The 19894-nt window shown below is 53.5% G+C and overlaps 1 protein-coding gene across 2 annotated transcripts; it reads left to right on the top strand.

Moving 5' to 3' along the window:
• Positions 1–14933: 14933 nt before the first annotated feature.
• On the top strand, positions 14934–17188 carry ID2 (inhibitor of DNA binding 2). Of its 2 annotated transcripts, none has more exons than XM_068155354.1 (3): positions 14934–15412; positions 15668–15732; positions 16771–17188. In XM_068155354.1, exons 1-2 carry the CDS (start codon positions 15065–15067, stop codon positions 15722–15724), a joined length of 405 nt encoding a protein of 134 aa, XP_068011455.1. In that variant the 5' UTR covers positions 14934–15064; the 3' UTR covers positions 15725–15732; positions 16771–17188. The 2 variants fall into 2 exon arrangements, with proteins under 2 accessions (XP_068011455.1, XP_068011454.1); XM_068155353.1 differs by having other exon boundaries at positions 14936–15412; positions 16541–17188.
• Positions 17189–19894: the final 2706 nt, after the last annotated feature.

Genomic DNA, 19894 nt, shown 5'->3' with positions numbered 1-19894 from the left:
CCTGACCAGCAGATCCAAGCAGATGAGGCCCTCCACAGGCAAATAGAAGCGGCTTCCAGGTCACAAGCCCTGGTCCTCATGGGTGATTTCAACCACCTGGACATCTGCTGCAGGGACAACACAGCAAGGCACCAGCAATCCAGGATATTCCTGGACTGCATAGAAGACAACTTCCTCCTCCAAATGGTAGAGGAACCAACAAGAAATGGTGCTATGCTGGACCTTGTTCTCACCAACAGGGAAGGGCTGGTAAGCAATGTGAGGCTCAGAGACGGCCTTGGCTGCAGTGACCATGAAGCAGTTGAATTTAATATCCTCAGGGCAATCAGGAGGAAGTATTCCAAGCTCACGACCCTAGACTTTAGGCGTGCAGATTTTGATCGCTTCAGGGATCTGCTAGCCAAAGTGTCGTGGGACAAAGCCCTGGAGGGAAGAGGGACCCAGGACAGCTGGTCAGTATTCAAGGACCACCTCCTCTGTGTCCAGGAGCTCTGTATACCAACAAAGAGAAAAGCAGGTAAGAATGCTAGGAGGCCTGCCTGGATGGGCAAGGAGCTACTGGACACACTATTACTTAAAAGGAAACTCTACAGAAAGTGGAGAGAAGGACAGGTAGAACAGGGGGAATATAAGGAAGCTGCCCGAGCAGCAAGAGTCCTGGTTAGGAAAGCCAAAGCAGAGTTTGAATTGAACCTAGCCAGGGAGATTAAAGGGAACACTAAGAACTTCTACAGGTATATTAATGGGAAGAAGAAGACTAGGGAAGGTGTGGGCCCCCTCAGAAAGGAAAATGGTGACATGGTCACAAGTGATGAGGAAAAGGCTGAGGTACTTAATAAGTTCTTTACCTCAGTCTTCACTGCAAGGGCCTCTAGCCACACTCCTGATGTTATGGAAGTCAAAGCCAGGGACGGGGAGGAAGAACTGCCCATTGTAAGTGCAGATCAGGTTCGTGATCATCTGAAGAACCTGAAAGTGTTCAAGTCCATGGGACCCGACAGGATACGCCCACAGGTACTGAGAGAACTGGCAGATGAGGTTGCTAAACCCCTCTCTATTATATTTCAAAAGTCATGGCAATCTGGTGAAGTCCCCACAGACTGGAAAAGGGGAAACATTGCCCCCATCTTCAAAAAGGGTAAGAAGGAGGAACCAGGGAACTACAGGCCAGTCAGTCTCGCCTCTGTGCCTGGAAAGATCATGGAGCAGATCCTCCTGGAGGCACTACTCGCTCAAAAGAATAGTGAAGAGGTGATTGGGAACAGTCAGCATGACTTTGCCAAGGGCAAATCCTGCCTGACCAACCTGGTTGCCTTCTATGAGCAGGTGACAAAATTAATAGATGAGGGGCGAGCAACTGATGTCGTTTACCTGGACCTGAGCAAAGCCTTCGACACTGTCCCGCACCACATCCTGGTCTCCAAACTGGTGACACATGGGTTTGATGGGTGGACCACTAGATGGATAAGGAACTGGCATGATGGCCGCACCCAAAGAATAATTAGAATAAAATTAGAGTAATTAGAATAAACCAAACCAGGTTGGAAGAGACCTTCAAGATCATCGTGTCCAACCCATCAACCAATCCAACCCACCCAAACAGCTAACCCATGGCACCAAGCACCCCGTCAAGTCTCCTTCTGAACACCTTCAATGACGGCGACTCCACCACCTCCCCGGGCAACCCATTCCATAGCGCAATCACTCTTTCTGTATAGAACTTCTTCCTAACATCCAACCTGAACCTCCCCTGGTGCAGCCTGAGGCTGTGTCCTCTTGTTCTGGTACTGGGTGCCTGTACCAGAACAAAGAGTGGCTGTCAATGGGTCCATGTCCCAGTGGAGGCCAGTGACAAGCGGAGTCCCTCACGGATCAGTCCTGGGACCTCTTATTCAACATCTTTGTGGGTGACATGGACAGTGGCATTGAGTGCACCCTCAGCAAGTTTGCTGATGACACCAAGCTGTGTGGTGCAGCAGACACGCTGGAGGGAAGGGAGGCCATCCAGAGGGACCTGGACAGGCTGGAGAGGTGGGCACAAGCCAACCTCATGAAGTTCAATAAGAGCAAGTGCAGGGTCCTGCATCTGGGTCGAGGCAATCCCAGGCACAAATACAGGCTGGGCAGTGACTGGCTGGAAAGTAGCCCTGAGGAGAGAGACTTGGGGGTGCTGGTGGACAAAAAGCTCAACATGAGCTCTCAATGTGCACTTGCAGCCCGCAAAGCCAATCAGATCCTGGGCTGCATCAGGAGAAGTGTGGCTAGCAGGTCGAGGGAGGTGATCCTCCCCCTCTACTCAGCCCTGGTGAGACCCCACCTGGAGTACTGTGTCCAGTTCTGGAGCCCCTATTACAAGAGGGATGTGGAGGTGCTGGAGCGTGTCCAGAGAAGGGCCACAAGGATGATCAGAGGGCTGGAGCACCTCTCCTATGAGGACAGACTGAGGGAGTTGGGGCTGTTCAGTCTGCAGAAGAGAAGGCTCCAAGGTGACCTAATTGTGGCCTTCCAGTATCTGAAGGGGGCCTACAGGAAGGCTGGGGAAGGATTTCTCAGGATCTCAGGTAGTGATAGGACTAGGGGGAATGGAATGAAGCTGGAGGTGGGGAGATTCAGGCTAGATGTGAGGAGGAGGTTCTTCACCATGAGAGTGGTAAAACCCTGGAATGTGTTGTCCAGGGAGGTGGTCGAGGCCCCGTCCCTGGGGGTGTTTAAGAGCAGGCTGGATGAGGCTCTGGGCAGCCTGATCTAGAGTGGGGTGTCCCTGCCTGTGGCAGGGGGGTTGGAACTAGATGATCCTTGTGGTCCCTTCCAACCCTGAATGAAACTATGAAACTATAATCCAGATGTGGCCTCACCAGTGCAGAGTAGAGGGAGATGAGAACCTCCCTTGCCCTGCTGGCCACACTCTGCTTGATGCACCCCAGGATGCCCTTGGCCTCCTTGGCCCCAAGGGCACATTGCTGGCTCCTGGGCATCCTGCTGCCCACCAGGACTGCCAGGTCCTTTCCCCCAGAGCTGCTCTCCAACAGCTCAGCCCCCAGCCTGCACTGACCCCTGGGGTTGTTCCTCCCCAAATGCAGGACCCTACACTGCCCTGAGTGAATGTCAGGCGATTTCTGCCTACCCAGCTCTCTGGAGGTACCTCCAGAATGGCTGAAGAGGGTCCCAGGGAAGAGCAAGGCTCCTGAAGCACAGAGAACACAATGGAGAGTGAGTGGCTGTCAGCTTTCCTCTATCACTCCCTGGTTTGTGAGCTGATGGCATGTTTTTGTTGTCTGGAAGAAAAATCTGCTGTATCCTGGGCTTTAGTTTTGGTCTCTCTCATCCTGCAAGCAGGCTTGAGAGCTATTCAGTTGAACAGGCAGTTCAGTTAAAGCTGGGTTCTGATGGGTTTCCCAAGCTGCTTCTGAATTATTTGGCAAATAAATTCCTTCTCATCTGCTAATTTCAGACTTTCAAAATAATTTAGCTCTCAAGTACATAATATAAAGTAATTATCTTGTTCTTAGCAGTCTGAGGGCAGAAGCTGTTTAGAACCTGAGCAGGCTACAGGCAAGCAGGAAGCTTTAGATAAAATTCATCTGCCAAGGCAGAGCAGTGAAACAAATTCCTTCTCTGCTCTCAGGGGCAGCTGCTCCACGAGCCAGGCACCAGCTATGTCCCTCAAATACTCCACAGCTGAAGCTGCATCCAAAGCTCTGGACTGTCAGGAATGCATCCAGGTGGGTCTTGGAAGTCTCCAGAGCAGGAGACTCCACCACCTCTCTGGGCAGCCTGCTCCAAGCCTCCAGCAGCCTCACACCAAAGAAGTTTCTCCTCATGCTGAGGTGGAACCTCCAGGGTTCCAGCTTCCAGGGTCTCTTGTGTGAGGGCTCTAAGGACCTCAGTGGGTCAGTCTGGAACTTCTGTTCCCTGTGAGGAGAAATTTACCTAGCTGGGGTTGAAATCCCATGGCCTGCTTCATGAGCAGTCCCGACAGGAGACAGAAAGCAGCAGCCTCTAGGAAGCCTGCGCTTGCTGCAGTGCTCCTCACTGTCAGTTACCATTTCAAGTGAAAGAAACCCAAAGCAATGAAGACAGGGCTGGAGCTTGAACACTTCCTCTCCCTTGTTCCCCTTTAATCCTTAGCTATCCTTGTTCTGCCTCCAAGACCTCATCCAGCTGTAGCTGCTACTTCCCCTGCTCCTCCGTCTCCCTCACGCTCAAGCCAACCAACCCTTCATGGTCTTCCTCCTCGCTTGCTCTCCCAGTGTCACCTGCTCCATGATGCTTGAGCCTGTCCCCACTTGTTCTGGTGCTGGTTTCTAGAGAGAAGAGACCAACCCCTTCCCGGCTACAACCACCTTTCAGGTAGTTGTAGAGAGCAATGAGGTCACCCCTGAGCCTCCTCTTCTCCAGGCTAAACAATCCTGATGAGCTCTGAGGTCCCTTCCAACCTGAGCCATGCTAGGATTCCATGATCCTATTCTCCAGGTAGCACCAGGTAAGCAACAGCCTTCTGCAAGTGCAAGCTTAGGTAGAAATGCCCTCAGGGCACTGTTGCTACTCCCAGGAATGAGAAATCCTACAAAATTGTGAGAAACTGGTTATAATATTTGGCTTTCGCAAGGGGAATTACTGAGGACCATGGGGCTCGATCGTTGGCCTGGATCATTGGGCTGGATTGTTGGGCTGATGGTCTGTATTGTGTGGGGTATTGGGAGAGAAAGGGGAGGTGCCAACAGGTCTAAAGACTGGCCAGGTCAAAAGTGCAGGTTTTGTCTGTCCTGATGGAGAGGGGTGGGAGTGTGCTGGGGAATATATGAATATGTATATTTTAATATATTAATATGTATGTTTGCTGTCTATTTAAGTTAACCTCATGTTGTTGGGGTGTGCCTCTAGCAAACTCGCTATGCGCCCAGCGCTGTGTTGCCTTTATTTTATAATAAACTGGTTATAAATTTTCAGCAGTGAGTTCGTTTCTCACAATTTGGTGACCCTGACGTGATTACCCTGTTTGCAACGGCTTTCGGGGCCCTTCAGAAGGGGGGGCGCCCCCGCCGATTTCGGCGGCCCAGACGGAGGACCCTGGAAGCCTCTCAGAACACGGGTAGATGATCCAGCGAACATTATAAGATAAAGGCAAGGGAAGGAGCTCCCAGAACTAGCCTGTAATTCTAGTGCACAAAGACCTGGGCAAGAAAAGGACTGTAAGTATTGTCCGGTTGGGCGGGTATTGAGGTCAGTGAGTGTGCGTGTATGCGTGAGACGTGGACTGGACAGTCCGGATTCACGAAGTGATTGTGGAGTTCTTATAACTGCGTTTCCAAGCACCCGCGAGGGACTTGGCCAGTGAAGGGACGAAGCGGTTGGTGATGGAAAGCGTGGACCTCGGGAAATGGGGCAAGGGTCAGGTGTAGACCAGCCCCGGGAAACATGGGAGCAACAAGGGTACCCAGGGATATACCCCCGGACAGTCCTCTGGGGTTGCATGTTGGAGGCACAATACGCAGGATAAGGATAAGGCAAAAAGATAATGGAGGAAGGGCCTAGAGAGAAAAGTAGATTGTGGGAAGAGAGATTTTAAGGGTATTTTTTTTAAGCTTAGTTGGATCGGCTCCGGGCGGGCCTGGAGCCGGGGCCATTAGGGTAGGGGCTGCACGTAGAGCAGCCGGAGCTGCAAGTCAGCGTTTGCACCAGCACCTGCGGTAGTGCGGCGGGTGGAGCAGGAGCTGTTGCAGGGAGAGCTGTAGTGGCTGAGCCGTGCCCACCAGGGACTGGTAAAGGATCAGGCCCAGGAGGTGGCCAGGCTCAGGTTGGAGAACCAAGGTTCCTAGAGGGGGTGTGGAGAGCGAGTTTTAGGGACAAAAGGGGAAAGGTTTAAAGTCCCGGTAGCTAAGGAGGGGTCCTGGCTACGGGGTCCCGGAATTTCACTGTGGGTGGGGATTCCAGGATTCTGGATGGTAGTCAGGTGGACTTCACAGTCCTGGTTTTGGGCTGTGAAGGGGCAGCGTTGTTTCTACGGTCTGGGGGCTGTGGAGACTGGTCGTCCGTAGGGATTGGGCGACCGGCGCTGCGTCCCGGTGTCTGGCGTCCCAGTGGTGAGGGGCCCGGTCTCGGGGTTTTGGTATCCTGCGGTCCGGTTTCTGGAGGGGCCTGGGCCGTGGAGGCCTGCGTCGCGGTCACGCTCGCGGGTCTGACGTCCCGGTTTTTAGGGGGGGACCTCGGTTTGAGGGACCTGCTTTGGGAAGGTTTTTTTTCCGTGGTTTCAGGTTTCCGCAGGAGGGCAGGGACCTGGGCTGCGGCGGGTGAGGTTATTTTTGCCGTTTGATCGGCACAGTGAGGGGGGGTCGGTCGTTTGCAGGGAGCGGGCTAGTGGCTTGGAGCTGGCGTTTCAACTGTCGCCGCTCGGTTTTGACCTCCGGGCAGTAATTAGTGATCAGGAGAATGGGACAAAAGCAAGTCATCAGAACTCCCTCCCATTCCCATCTCAGAGAGCGCCTTAGGGATCATATTATATTATTGGAATGATGAGTTGAGAAAAGGAAAATCAAAGAAAAAAGGGTTTAAGCTGAATATGCTGCTGTTCCCGTATTTAAGGACAAAGACAAGGAAAAGGCAGACAGGCTGGTGTGAGAATATGGGAGAGGTAAAATCAGAGTGGGGGGGGCCACCAAGAAATCAGAAGTGGCCTAATCAAGATCCTCAGTGGGACCATCAACAGCTTCAGGGGAGACAGAACATGGGACAAGGAATTAAAGAAGCTGTGCCCACAGTGTGCTGTGCTCACAGTAGACATAGCATACCCACTCACTGTGTATGGTACCTATTAAAGTAAAAGAGGAAATATTTTCAGGCAAGGAACATCAGTTGTTATCCCATTCCCTTTACCAGGAAGTTGAAATTGGGAATCCTTTTGCTTGTTGTAGAATTGTTGCTAAATTAGGTTATTATGGCTCAAGCCAAATGTAGTAAAAAGAAGGGGAGGGATTGTGAGAAACTGGTTATAGTATTTGGCTTTCACAAGGGGAATTACTGGGGACCGGGCGGGCCCGATCGTTGGGCCTGGATCGTTGGGCTGATGGTCTGTATTGTGTGGGGTATTGGGAGAGAAAGGGGAGGTGCCAACAGGTCTAAAGACTGGCCAGGTCAAAAGTGCAGGTTTTGTCTGTCCTGATGGAGAGGGGTGGGAGCGTGCTGGGGAATATATGAATATGTATATTTTAATATATTAATATGTATGTTTGCTGTCTATTTAAGTTAACCTCATGTTGTTAGGGTGCGCCTCTAGCAAACTTGCTATGTGCCCAGCGCTGTGTTGCCTTTATTTTATAATAAACTGGTTATAAATTTTCAGCAGTGAGTTCGTTTCTCACAAAATGGAACCACAGCGTGGTAGGGCTGGAAAGGACTTCTGGAGATCAGCCAGTCCAACCCCCTGCCAAGGCAGAGTCACCCAGGGCAGGGTGCACAGAACACATCCAGGAGGGTCTGGAATGACTCCAGAGATAGAGACTCCACCACCTCTCTGGGCAGCCTGCTCCAGGGCTCTGCCAGCCTTCAGTCACAGAAGTTCCTCCTCAAGTTCAGAGGAACTTCTGCTGTTCCACTCTGTGCCCCTTACCCCTTGTGCTGTCCCTGGCCACCCCTGAACACAGCCTGGTCCCAGCCTCCTGACCCCCACCCTTGGAGGATTGATCAGCATTGATCAGATCCCCCCCTCACCTTCTCCTTTCCAGCCTAAACAGCTCCAATTCTCTCAGCCTTTCCTCACCACCCAGAGGTCCCAGTCCCCTCAGCATCTTTGCAAGAGCAGACCCCAGAACTGAGGGGTCTGAATTTGGATCTGACAGAAATGTCCTGGTAAAGCCACACAGCCCATGTGGAAAAGCCTCTCCCTGCAGGGTGCTGCTGGGGAAGCCAGTTTGGGCAAGAGGCCTTCCTGCAGAGCAGCAGCTTGGGAGTGTGGGCTCATGAAAGGATCTGCACATCAGAGCTGCAGAACAAAGGCCCTGTCCACCCTGAAGGCCAGGCACTTCTGGCCAAGGAGGAGAAGCCCAACACAGAGGAGAGCGTTTCATCACAGCACTCCCAAGCTCCAACGACACTCAGCTTGGGAATGTAACAGAGCAGAGGAGGGGTGCTCAGAAAGCAGGGCTGCAGGGAACGGTGGTGTGCAAAGCCAACAGCAGCCCAAAGCACAGCACAGGGAGAGGAGGGGAGAGCCCAGGGCTGGCAACTCCGTGGCGCTGGCTGAGTGGAGTTTGGCAATGGGAGTCTGGAGTTTGGCAATGGGACCCAGGGAAGGTGCCTGGAGAACCCTGCAGAGGGGATCACAGTGGGGTGGGTGCAAGGGAGGTAGGTGAATGTGAGAGGTGATGCCAGCCCTACTGCCCTGCCTCAGACAGCAACAGGGTGCCAGGAAACTGCAATCACGCTCCCAGCAGACAAAGTTGTTCACAAACAGCCCCAGGAGCAGGGAGGTGTCCCCCTGCTGCTGCTTCAGGGCTGCCCACGCAGCTGTGGGGCGTGCCGGGGCCCTGCTGCCCAGCCACTGGTCTCAGGCAGCCACACTCCCCTGGCACTGGGACTGGCAGTGGGACTGGCAGTGGGTGAGCCACCAGCAGCACTCACACACAGCAGCACACAGCAGGCGTGCAGGCCAAGGGCTTCTGGCCACATCCTGGTGAGCCAGGACCGCAGTGCTGGGGACAAGGTGGGGGACAAAGTGGGGGGCAAGGAGGGGGACAAGGAGGGCCTTCAGGCATGCAAGGCACCGAGCTGAGCACTGAAGCAGGGGAAAAATAGAAAGAAAAATTAAAAAGAAGTTAAAAAAAAAAAGTTCCTTCCCCCAAGACAGCTGCAGAGGGAGATGAAACACCCCCCGCCCCCCCAGGCACAATCAGCCCCGAGCATCTGGGCAAGGATGAGGTGGGTGCAAAGTGCACGGGGAGGAAATGTGTCAGCTGCAGCATCTGAGAGCAGCAGAGCAAACTCAGACGGGAAATGAGCTTGCAAAGTGCACCCAACGAGATGATCACGGGGATAAGTTGCTTCTACGGAAACTGCAGCCCGATGAAGCAAAAAACCAGTCTGATGGCAAAGTTTGAAGCAGGAGCTGGCTCATGCCTGGTTTCAGCTACATTCCACACCCCCTAAAGAAAAAAAAAAGGGGGGCAGGGGGAGCTGCACAATGTGTTTCTTGTTACAGACACACACACGAGGGGGGGAAAAAAGGGAATGAAAAAAAAAAAGAAATGGGGACACAGTTTTTTTCCTGTATGGGCTCCATCATATTAAGCTGTAAGTTTAGTTCTGGACAAACAATCTCTTGTTGCATCTCTGGGATGGAGGTTAATGAATTCCCACAGATGATGTTGGCCAAACAGTGGTCGGCTTGTGACTTGATTTCCAGCATCATGATGTGAGGGGATCAGTATAGAAAAGCACTTTGAAGGGAAGAAGCTGCCTACAGCAGGATTGTTTCTACAAGCTAATTGTACTGAGTGCAGCTGCACAAAGCTGGATCAACAGTAATAGAAGGCGGCGCAGACTTCCTGACGCCAGCCCCGCAGAGCTCCCACCAACAGCCTGGCAATTCCAGATTGTTTTCCAGACCTTATCTCTCCCCCAAGTTTTTTTATTTTCTTTCTTTTTTTTTTTCTTTCTCTTTTTTTCCCCTTCCTTTTTCTTTCTTATTTTCTTTCATTTTCTTTCTTTTTTTCTTTGTTTCCTTTCTTTCCTTTTTTCTTCCTTTCCTATCTTTCATTTTCTTTCTTTCCTTTATTTATTCTCTTTTTCTTTCTTCCTTTCTTTTCCTTCTTTATTCCCCCCCCCCCCCCTTTATTTTTCCTTTCTTTTCTTTTCCCCTCTTTCTTCCCCTTTTTCCCTTTTTTGTTTGTTTTCCCCCCTTTTTTTTGGTCTTTTTCTCTCTTCCCCCTCCTCCCCCTCCCCCTTATTATTTTTTTTTAAACCCATTTTCTGACAGGCACAAAAGCAACAGGAAAATCCTTTATGAAAGTAAAAACACCCAAAAAAACGCTGTTACAGACCGGTGTCTCGCAGAAGTTGTAACTAAACATTTTTGCATGCGCTGCTTCCCCCATTCTCTCTCTCTCTCTCTTTCTCTCCCCTCCCAGAAAGCCAAACCTCAAAGCTTCTAAACCCTTGTATCTTGAACTGGAAAACGTGAGGCAAACAAAACAAAACAAGAGGCCAGAGCGGTTAAAAGGAGCCGGCTCGGGCGAGGTATTTCACCTGGGTGCCCTGCGAACTCCTGACAGCCCAGCAGTTCCAGACACCCTGCTCGGATGGTGTCAATGGCTTGGAAAGGGGCCAGTTTTAACAGATTTTTTGAGTCTGGTTTGATGGCTTAAATACCCCGGCAATTAAAACCATTTACATTATTACTAGATATTTGAGATAAATGTCATTAGAGCCTTGGAATGGGAAGGAACTTGCCGGGCCCCGCCGGGGGGGGAGGGGTGGTGGAGGTGGTTCTGCTGGGAGCAGACACCAGGGGATCCCCGGGACCAGCGGCTGCGCAGGACCCAGCGGCTGGGCTCGGAGCTATGTAAGATGCTGCAGGACAGGAAACCTTTGAGAGGGGGTTTTAACTCAGGGGAAAAAAGGAAAATAAAATTCTTCTGTTTTTTTATTAGCTGGGGGTCCTGACACACAGCCAAGACATCCCCCTCTTACCCCCTCACACACCAGAGACCCCAGCCCCAGGGGTCACTGCAGGTCCGGGAAGCCTGGGAGAGGACAGGCAACCTTCTTTAACAGTCTGAATTAACCTTCTTTAAAAGTGTGACTTTTCCTCATAACCACCCCCCCCCCCCCCATATTTCCTTCATTTTTTTTTTGTGGGGGTCCCAAAACCCAGGACCCCCTACTCTGCCTCACACACCAGGGATTCCCTGTGCCCAGAGGTTGGTCTGAGAAGACTTAGATGCAAGAGAACAGGAAACCTTCTTTAAAAGTGTGGTTTTCTCGTCATATAAAAGTAAATTTTCCTCCTTTTTTCTTGCTTCTCTTTCTCTTTTGAGGGGGTTCCCAACACACAGGACGACCACTCCCAACTCTTTCTCCTTCACGCCGGGGATCCCTGGCCCCAGGGGTTCCTGCAGGTCTGAGAGGATGTTCAGATGCAAGGCACCCCTCCTCAAAAGTGTGATTTTTGTGGGGATTTTTTGTTTGTTTTCATTATAGAAAACGTAGATTTTATGAGGATTTTTTTTTTCTTTCTTTTGAGGGGGTCCCGACACACAGGACACATATTCCCTCCTCTCTCCCCCGCAGGACCCCAGCCCCTCAGGGCTGCTCAGATTAGACTTGAGCAAACCTCGGTTTAAAAGTGTGGGTTTTGGTTGTTCCTCACAGAAAACATTTTTTTATATCATTATTTTGGGCGGTGGGGGTCCCAAGCACAGGACAAACGCTCCCCCTGCACACCCAGCTCAGGGCAGCCTGGCGAGCTCCTTCCCACCCAGGTCGCGGCGAACCTGCGCTCCCTTTCCCGTGATTTTGCTGTTCTTTTCTCGCCCCATTCTGCGGGCGCCCCCTCCCCTCACATTCCCCACACACACCCCGCGCCGTGTCCCGTCCACCCCCCCCGCGCCGTGGTACGGCGAGGCGTCCGGCAGCGGCCCCCGCTGCAGGTGCGCCCGGGAGGGGGAAGCGGGGCCGGGCCGCTGCCGGCCGCCGCCTGCCGCCGCGGCCGCAGCCCCGGTCGCCATGGCAGCCGCCTCAGCGGCGCCGCCGGGGTCGGGCGGCGAGGGGGGGCGGCGGCGAGGGGCTGATGTCACGGGGCTGGCGCCGCGCAGTCCGGGCCGGCCTCGGGCGCGGAGCGGCGGGGCGGAGCGGGGCGCGGTGCCCGGGAGGAGGGAGGGTGCCCCCGGGGGCGGCCGCGCACCCCCAGCTCCGCCAAGAGCTGGCGCCGGGCGGTGCAGGCCTCCCACGGCGGGGCAGCCCGCACGTCCCTCCCCCGCAACGCCGGAGCCGAGCCCAGGGTTGACGACTCCCGGCGGCAGCGGGACTGGATGTGGGGGCTGAGGGGGGAACGCGGAGCAGAAAGCGGCGCTTCGTGCGCGGCGAGCGGCGAGGGTTTTCCTACCAGATGTTTGCAGCAGCGATTCGGGGTTGGGAAGCGGCTGTGCACGAACCCCGGTTGCAAACCGAGGAGCGGACGCGGCTCTCCGACGCACCCGGTGGCACACGGAAGGGAGGAGGGGAAGGGAGGCTGGGAAGGGAGGCTGTCCCCGCCTGGGACGTGTCCCGAAGTTCCCGGGAAAGAGCTGCCGAGGAGCGGCTTTGCAGCCCCGGAGCAGCTTTGCAGCCCCGGAGCGTTCCCCACACGCCCCGCGGAGCGCAGCCGTTTCCGCGCCAGTCAGGGGTATGTGTGCGCGAGCAGGGAGCGCTGGGCTCTGCCCGCTGCCCAGCCGCTGCCAAAGCTTTTGGGGTGAAAGGAGCACAGCTGAGGGCACGAAGCGTTACGGATAGAGGGCTCGGGCGCTCCGCCGGGAGGAAGCGGAGCTTCGGCTGCTCACAGGCTTCGCTTTCCCGTGCTGGAAGCGCACAGCACAGCCGTTTGAGGACAGAGACAATAACCCAGGTTAGTCCTCTCTCCGCGCAACTTCTCGCCGGTTTAAGCCCCCTTAGCGTGGAAAAGCGAAGGGGTCCCCGCAGAGCCCGGACGGCCGCGGCTGTAGCACGGCTGCGCTGTCCAAGAATGACAAATAACGCTGGGGGAAGCACGAACGGATTTGTTTACGTTGGCTACAATTATACCAAAAATAGTGTCAAAATTTCTTCCATTGCCGCGTTCGTGAGACAGAAACACAAACACGTTGGAAGGAGTAGAGAAGGCTGTGGCCGCAGATCAAGTACCAGATACACTTGGAATTAAGATTTGAGTGATGTAAGGGATTGAAGACGCTCTGAGTAGTGATTTCAATCGAGTCCTTAAATGACGAGGTGGGTATTTATGTATTACTATTATTATTTATTGTCTTTAGCTGCACTTGAACGATGTTATTTGCCTCCCTATCAGATGGAACGTCGAGATTCACTTTCACCCTCCGCATCTCCTTGAATTGTGTTGCTGTCAGCCTCAGCACCGCCTACAAATCCACCCCCAGGGAAAAGCCCCGGGGCAAGCACCCCGCTGTGACAGTCACCGCAACGTCCTGGCCACGGAACTGCCAACCACCAGCTCAGGAATCCCTCCTGAACTGGGGAAAGGGAAAAAAAAAAAACCCAACAAACAAAAGAGAAAAAAAGAAAATCTAGATGCAGCTCTCCGCAGCTTTGTCTCCCGGTGTCCGTGATGCTCCCCCCCCCTCCAGCTCCTCTCCTGTAGCTGCGCGACCGCAGCGCAGATCAACCCAGCCTTTGCCTGCTTTTAATAGTGATGATTAACGGCACGACCCTCCTGGGTTGATGGGGTGAGTGCTGGGTTGCGCTTGCAGGGAACACCAACCTGCTTTCAGCATCCCGCTGCGCTGCACGAAATTGCTGCGGCTCGTGTAAAATCCCACCTGTGTTAATTGTCCTAACCGAGGTCCACCCGGAACTAACTTTACCTTTCCTCAGATGGCAGCTGCGAAGAGGGGCTGGCAGCTACCTGGCTGCACACAGCCGTTAACACATAGATAAAAATACGATGGAGCTAAGCTACAAAAAAAATTAAAAGCCACTTCTCCAGCTAAACGACAACAACAAAAAAAAAAAAACACAACAAACGCCGAACCCAAACTTTTTTTGTTGCTTGTTGTTTTCTTTTTTTTTCCTCCCCTCGGGAATGTTTTTGGAAGATGCTTTATTTAGAATGAACCAAACCAGGTTGGAAGAGACCTTCAAGATCATCGCATCCAACCCATCAACCAATCCAACCCACCCAAAGAGCTAACCCATGGCACCAAGTACCCCATCAAGTCTCCAAGTGCAGCGCGTATGGAGCATTTGCGTTTGTCACCAGGAACAATCTCTGCCTAATTAATGACAGCCCCACGTGGCTGCCGGGGTGCAGATGAGCAGCCGCTCAAGGGCAATCCATGTGAATGCACTTCCAACATGTACCTTGGCTTAGTGATCGCTGATTAACGGCAGCAGCATCTGCGGTAGCCCTGCCCTCCATAGCTCTGCCAGGGCTCCGGGTGTCCCCAGCGGGGCGCGACGCCAGACATAAAGGTTTCTGTATCTTTCTGTATTCTTGCTGCTGACCCCACGCAGGTACACGGCAAGCCCCTCCATGCTGTAACTCGCAGGGACTTTGGGGGTGCCTCAGCCCCTACCAGCCCCTCAGCTGCTTATCCCACACTCTGCACCCCTCACTCAGCCACTGCCTAGGCTTATTGAGGGGAATAGGGTAGAAAACAGCTCCACTAAGAAGAAGGAAGGCAAGGGGGAAGGCAAGGGGGAAGGCAAGGGGGAAGGCAAGGGGGAAGGCAAGGGGGAAGGCAAGGGGGAAGGCAAGGGGGAAGGCAAGGGGGAAGGCAAGGGGGAAGGCAAGGGGGAAGGCAAGGGGGAAGGCAAGGGGGAAGGCAAGGGGGAAGGCAAGGGGGAAGGCAAGGGGGAAGGCAAGGGGGAAGGCAAGGGGGAAGGCAAGGGGGAAGGCAAGGGGGAAGGCAAGGGGGAAGGCAAGGGGGAAGGCAAGGGGGAAGGCAAGGGGGAAGGCAAGCTGCCGGTGGTGCCACCTGCCCGCGCCTTTGTGGCAGGCTGGGCGCTAGTGGGCCACGCACTATTTACTGCCTTCAGCTGTGCGGCACGGCCCCGCCCCCCTGCCGGGATTGGCTCGGCGGGCGGAAGACCCGCTCAGCCCCCGCGCCCGCCGCCCCACCAGTGAGGGCGCCGCGGGGTGATTGACGTGCGGGCGGCAGCCAATGGCAGCGAGCGCGGGCTGGGCTCAGCGGCGGTGCCATAAAGGGAGGCGGCGCGGCCGCGCACCTTAGTGGGGGCTGCAGCAGCGCTCAGAGCGGGAGGTCGGCAGCAGCAGCGGCAGCAGCGCTCGGCAGGCTTCCCCTTTAGCCCTGTCCTTCTACTTGCTCCTTGGAATCCGGTTTTCTCCCGCCCACCTTCTAGCATGAAAGCCTTCAGCCCAGTGCGGTCCGTCAGGAAAAACGGTCTCTCGGAGCATAACCTGGGCATCTCCCGGAGCAAAACGCCCGTGGACGACCCCATGAGCCTGCTGTACAACATGAACGATTGCTACTCCAAGCTGAAGGAGCTGGTGCCCAGCATCCCGCAGAACAAGAAAGTCAGCAAGATGGAAATCTTGCAGCACGTTATCGACTACATCTTGGACCTGCAGATCGCCCTGGACTCGCACCCAAACATCGTCAGCCTACACCACCAGAGACCCGGGCAGAACCCTTCCTCCAGAACTCCTCTGACCATCCTCAACACAGACATCAGCATCCTCTCGCTACAGGTAAGCTCCTCCGCCGGGCGCCCCCGGCTCCCCGCTGGCCTGGCTCGGGCTATGCCGGTCGGCGTTAGCAACGGCTGCGGTGCCGAGCGCGGAGGTGGTCACCTAGGGGATGGCTGGAGGCGGCACCGCCGCTGGGAGCCGTGGGCGGGCGAGCCCTGGCTGAAGCCCGGGGCGAGCCGGGAGGGGTTTCTCCTGCTTCCCCCAGCGCCCGGCCACCTCCCCCTTACCTTTGTGGTGTTTTCCTTCTCCTCGCAGGCGTCCGAGTTCCCCTCAGAGCTCATGTCAAGCAACAGCAAAGCACTTTGTGGCTGAGCCGAACGGTGAGTGCGATGCTCTTCGTTTTTAGACTAAACGCTGAAAAGAAAAAATCCCGAGTGGGGGAACGGGAGATGTGCTGAGAATCCGTCCTGGGTAGGAGCTGGCTTTGTAATCGGTGAGGAATTAGCCTGTCTTGTAGCCAGGCTGTGTTCTGTCGCTATCTGCTCATTAAGCTGCCCTGACACTACTCGCTGCTTAATGCAAGCCCCATCCTTATCTCCTCTTCAAGTCTTCACTTCCTGGGCCAAAGTGACTAAGTTGGGAATCTTGGCACAGTGGCTGCGCTAGTGTGATGTGGGATTGTCTGCGCTATCAGCTCAGGGAAGGGACTGCTTTTAATCAAATAATTGCAGCGGGAGAGGCAGTCTGGCGCCTCGCAGCAGTGCAGTTCCCGAGATCTCAGCCGAGATTTGGGCTTGAGAGAGGCTTTTCCTCCTGCCCCTTTATTACTATTATTATTTCCCCCCCCACCTTGAGTGTGTTATTCAAATCTTTAATTTGTGCTCTTGAAGAGGAGGGAGGGAGAGCGGCTTGCATGTGTTGCATCTGGACGCCAGGGTTTGCCCAATCTCTGAGTGGTTAAATGTTCAAACTGTGGCTTCCTCCCTGGCGCCAGTCTGTCCCGGATCTCTGCCCTGTTAGCATTCTCCTGAATCCGCCTCTTTTCAATCTCTTGCAAGTGTTCCACTGAGAAGAGGGTGGTTGGGTTTTTTTTTCCTTTTTTTTTGCACAAGAAAACGTCTCCAGGATTTCTTCCTTTTTTTTTTTGTTTGTTTGTTTCGTTTCTGAGGTGCTGAACTTATTTTTCAGCTGTATCTGGAGGAGGAGAAGAAAATAAATCCACGTTAACTAAAAGGACTTTTTTAAAATAAAGGAAAAAAAAAAAACTAAACTAGAGATCCTTATCCTCCCCATCCCTCATTCTTCGACTTGGACTGAACCTTAGTTATTTATGAAGAGACACAACGGCACAACAGAAGCCTCAACAAGGAGCTGCCCTTTCTCTTTTTCCAAGCAGACTTTGCCTTTTTCTTCCAAAGGTGGAGCGTGAAGTACCAAGAAGGAATCCAGCCTCCAGTTCTCCTGGAAGAAACCGGTGGTCAGAAATGTTAACCTTCGTTGTTTTGTGGTTTGGGTTTGGTTTTTCTTTTGACACACACCCCCCCAAACCCTGAGAACTGCAGGCTGTGTGTATATATTTATATATAAATCTATATATGAGTGAAACAAACCCTGGTGATGAACTCTTGAGGGAAGAGTTTTCTCTTTTTTTTTTTCTTTCTCCCTTGTACAGCGGCAGAAGCGGCAGGCTTCTGCACACACACACCCAGACACACAGAGTATAATGTACTTTAAATCGTTGCTAAACTTTTTATAAAAGTTTAGTTGTTAAACTTTAACCCCTTTTTATACAAAAAATGATGATGATAATAAATCCAAGTGTGTTTATTGAACTGATTGCTTGCCTCTTTTTTGCTCATTCCCCGGGGGGGCTGGCTCTGCTTGATCTTGTCTCGTGGGGGGCTTTTTTTTCTCACCTTTCTGCTGTGCTTTAACCAACACCCCAAACCCCTCCAACCTCAAGCTGTAGAGGAGACCAAGAATAAAACAAAGCTGGAGTGAATAACCACCCCTTGTAACTTGGAAAATGGTTAGTTGTCTGCTAAACTGTCCCTGAGCTTCCCCAAGCTCTCTGCCTGGGAAAGGAAGCAGGCCAGGAATTTGTTTGAGGGACTGTTATTGACCCAGTGTTTGGGGAGCATAAAAAGCAGTTAATCCTGAGCCTTGCCCATGGAGTTCTGCTTTTCTGTTGTGCCTCTTCCCTTCTCCTCCTCCCTCCCCTCAGGCTGATTCAGTTCTCTGGAGTAACAGCCCGGATCTGTTAATTTGTGTTTAGAATTAAGGGTTGTGGGTGGTTATTAGTTTTGCCCCCCGTGTCCCCTCCCCGCTTTCTCTAGAGCGGGCTGTGAATGTTGGAGCTGCTGATGCGTTAACGAGGGAGCTGGGATGATGGAGTGACTGTTGCCTTTCCACACTGGAATTCTCATGCTCCCTTGCAGTATTTTCAATGAAATTGGGTTTCTAATTGGTTGCAGCAGCTCCTCCGTCTAAGACACTGAGCCTGTAAGTGCTGTTGTGTTCCTGATTAAACTTTGGCTGCTCCTGGGGGGGCTCTTGCCTCCATCAGCATTAAATTAAGTTTGGAGTCAGACCCTCAAGTCCTGAAAGCCAGCACCAGTTGATTTCTTCTTGCTCTTGCCCTCAGGAGCGATGCAACAATGTCCTTCAGCCCAGGGCTGCTGCCGTCCCCTACACTTTCCTCCATCGCTGCCATAAGACAGCGGCTAGGGGAACTGTGCCTCATCAGATGATGTTCTAATTAAAGCTCGCTCACAAGCTGGCCTGAAATGGGAAGTTTCGAGCCCCAGATCTGAATTGGAGAGACCCAAGAGCTGCAGGAGGGAAGGGAAGGGAAGGGAAGCGTAGTGCTGGCTGCGCTGGCAGCAGCCCCGGGGAGCAGCGTGGTCGCGGCTTGTCCCGGTTCCCCTGCTCTGGGACCGCAGCGAAAGGCAGGAGCAGCCTCACCTGGGCCAGCACACTTTCACCTGCACGGGGCAGGGGTACGGCAGCAGCTGTCTTGCCTTGCCCTTGACACAAAAGCCATCCACGTAGGCTGGGAGAAAGCCAGCCTTGATCTCTTAATGCAGGAGCGCTCTCTCGGAGGATCGGTGCCAGCAGGAGACAAGGGTTAGCAAAAGCTGGGCCGGGCAGGGAAGGGAAGGGGGAGGAGAGGCACCCGGGGCAGAGCTGATCCGCTGCCACTCCCTCTGCCCGGCAGAGATTAAGGCGAGCTCCGGGTGCCGCACACGGCGGCGGTGCCTCCCGTGGCCAGACCCAGCCACTGTCCCCGCACCCGGGGATTCCTGCACGGAACGTTTAACCCTGGCAGCCCAGCAGGGAAGCCTTCCCTCGCCACAAACCAGTCCCTCCACATCCTCCTTTCCCTGCGCGTTTTAACCTAATCCCCAAGAGCGGCTTCAGGTTTCGATGGCAGGATTGAGATCTCCCTGCTTCCAAACCCAGCAACAATCGAATCGCCGCCCAAGCCCTGCCCCCGACCCTGATCTTTCAGCCCCTCGCTCGCTGTCAGGTTAGCCCACGGTCGGCATCAGTTGCAGCCGTGGGAGCCACAGAGCCGCAGCTCTCAGGTCATGGTAATTATTCGAAGCTCACCCCCGTTAGGCGCCGCGGGTTTGCTCTGTGGTATTTTTAAGCTTCAGGATGATTAAGACACTTGTGGAACCAGCCCCATTTCCTTATCGTGCTGGAGCCAAGAGAGAAATTCACAATTTACAAGGCATGGAGGAGCTGAGCAGGAAAACAAACAAACAGACTTTTAAAAATGGAAATGAAGACAGGCAACAATCTTCTCCCCCGGCAGCAGTAACTAATTCACTCCTCTGCTTGGGAGGGCTTGCAGAGGTGCTCTGCTTGCAGCCACTTTCTGCCTTAGCTCCTAAGGCTCGTGTGGTGCAAAGACAAACAGCAAGGTCAAAGCTGAGTGTCCAAAGCCTCAATGTCAGTTCCTGGACTTGTTTCAGCTGGAAAATCTCTGAGACCATTTGAGTGCAACCTTCAGCCTAAGACCACCATGGCCATTACACCATGCCCTGGTTCTTGGAGTTCCCTTAGAGTTGTGTATTACTGCAGAGTCTCAGAACATACCAGCAAAGCCTGGGAGATTGTCACCACCGTCCCTGGCCCCTTGGCTCTGGTTCTGGCCAGGGCAATTGCCCACAGCCCTGTTACAGGAGCACAGAATCAGCCAGGCTGGAAGAGACCTCCAAGATCACCAAGTCCAACTGATCCCCTGACCCTATCTAATCAACCAGACCATGGCTCCAAGAGCCTCATCCAGGCTCTTCTTAAACACCTTCAGGGATGCTGATCACACCACTGTTAACTGACCAGCTAGACACAGCAGCTCCAGAGTCACCCTCAGCTAGGTGACAGCAAAACACTTTGGGCAGCAATCACATTAAAACACTAAAATCCCCCCCCCGAAGGCATCCAACAAGAGAATGAAGATAATTCATTCAAGGTCAGCCTTTGATGTGGCCCTGGGCAGCTTGCTCTAGTTGGGGGTGTCCCTGCAGCAGGGGT

This window comes from Melanerpes formicivorus, unplaced genomic scaffold, assembly GCF_026170545.1.
Source record: "Melanerpes formicivorus ecotype bairdi unplaced genomic scaffold, bMelFor1.0.p_v2 SCAF_31, whole genome shotgun sequence".
NCBI lineage: Eukaryota > Metazoa > Chordata > Aves > Piciformes > Picidae > Melanerpes > Melanerpes formicivorus.
This window is presented reverse-complemented; position numbering and strand designations above follow the sequence as displayed.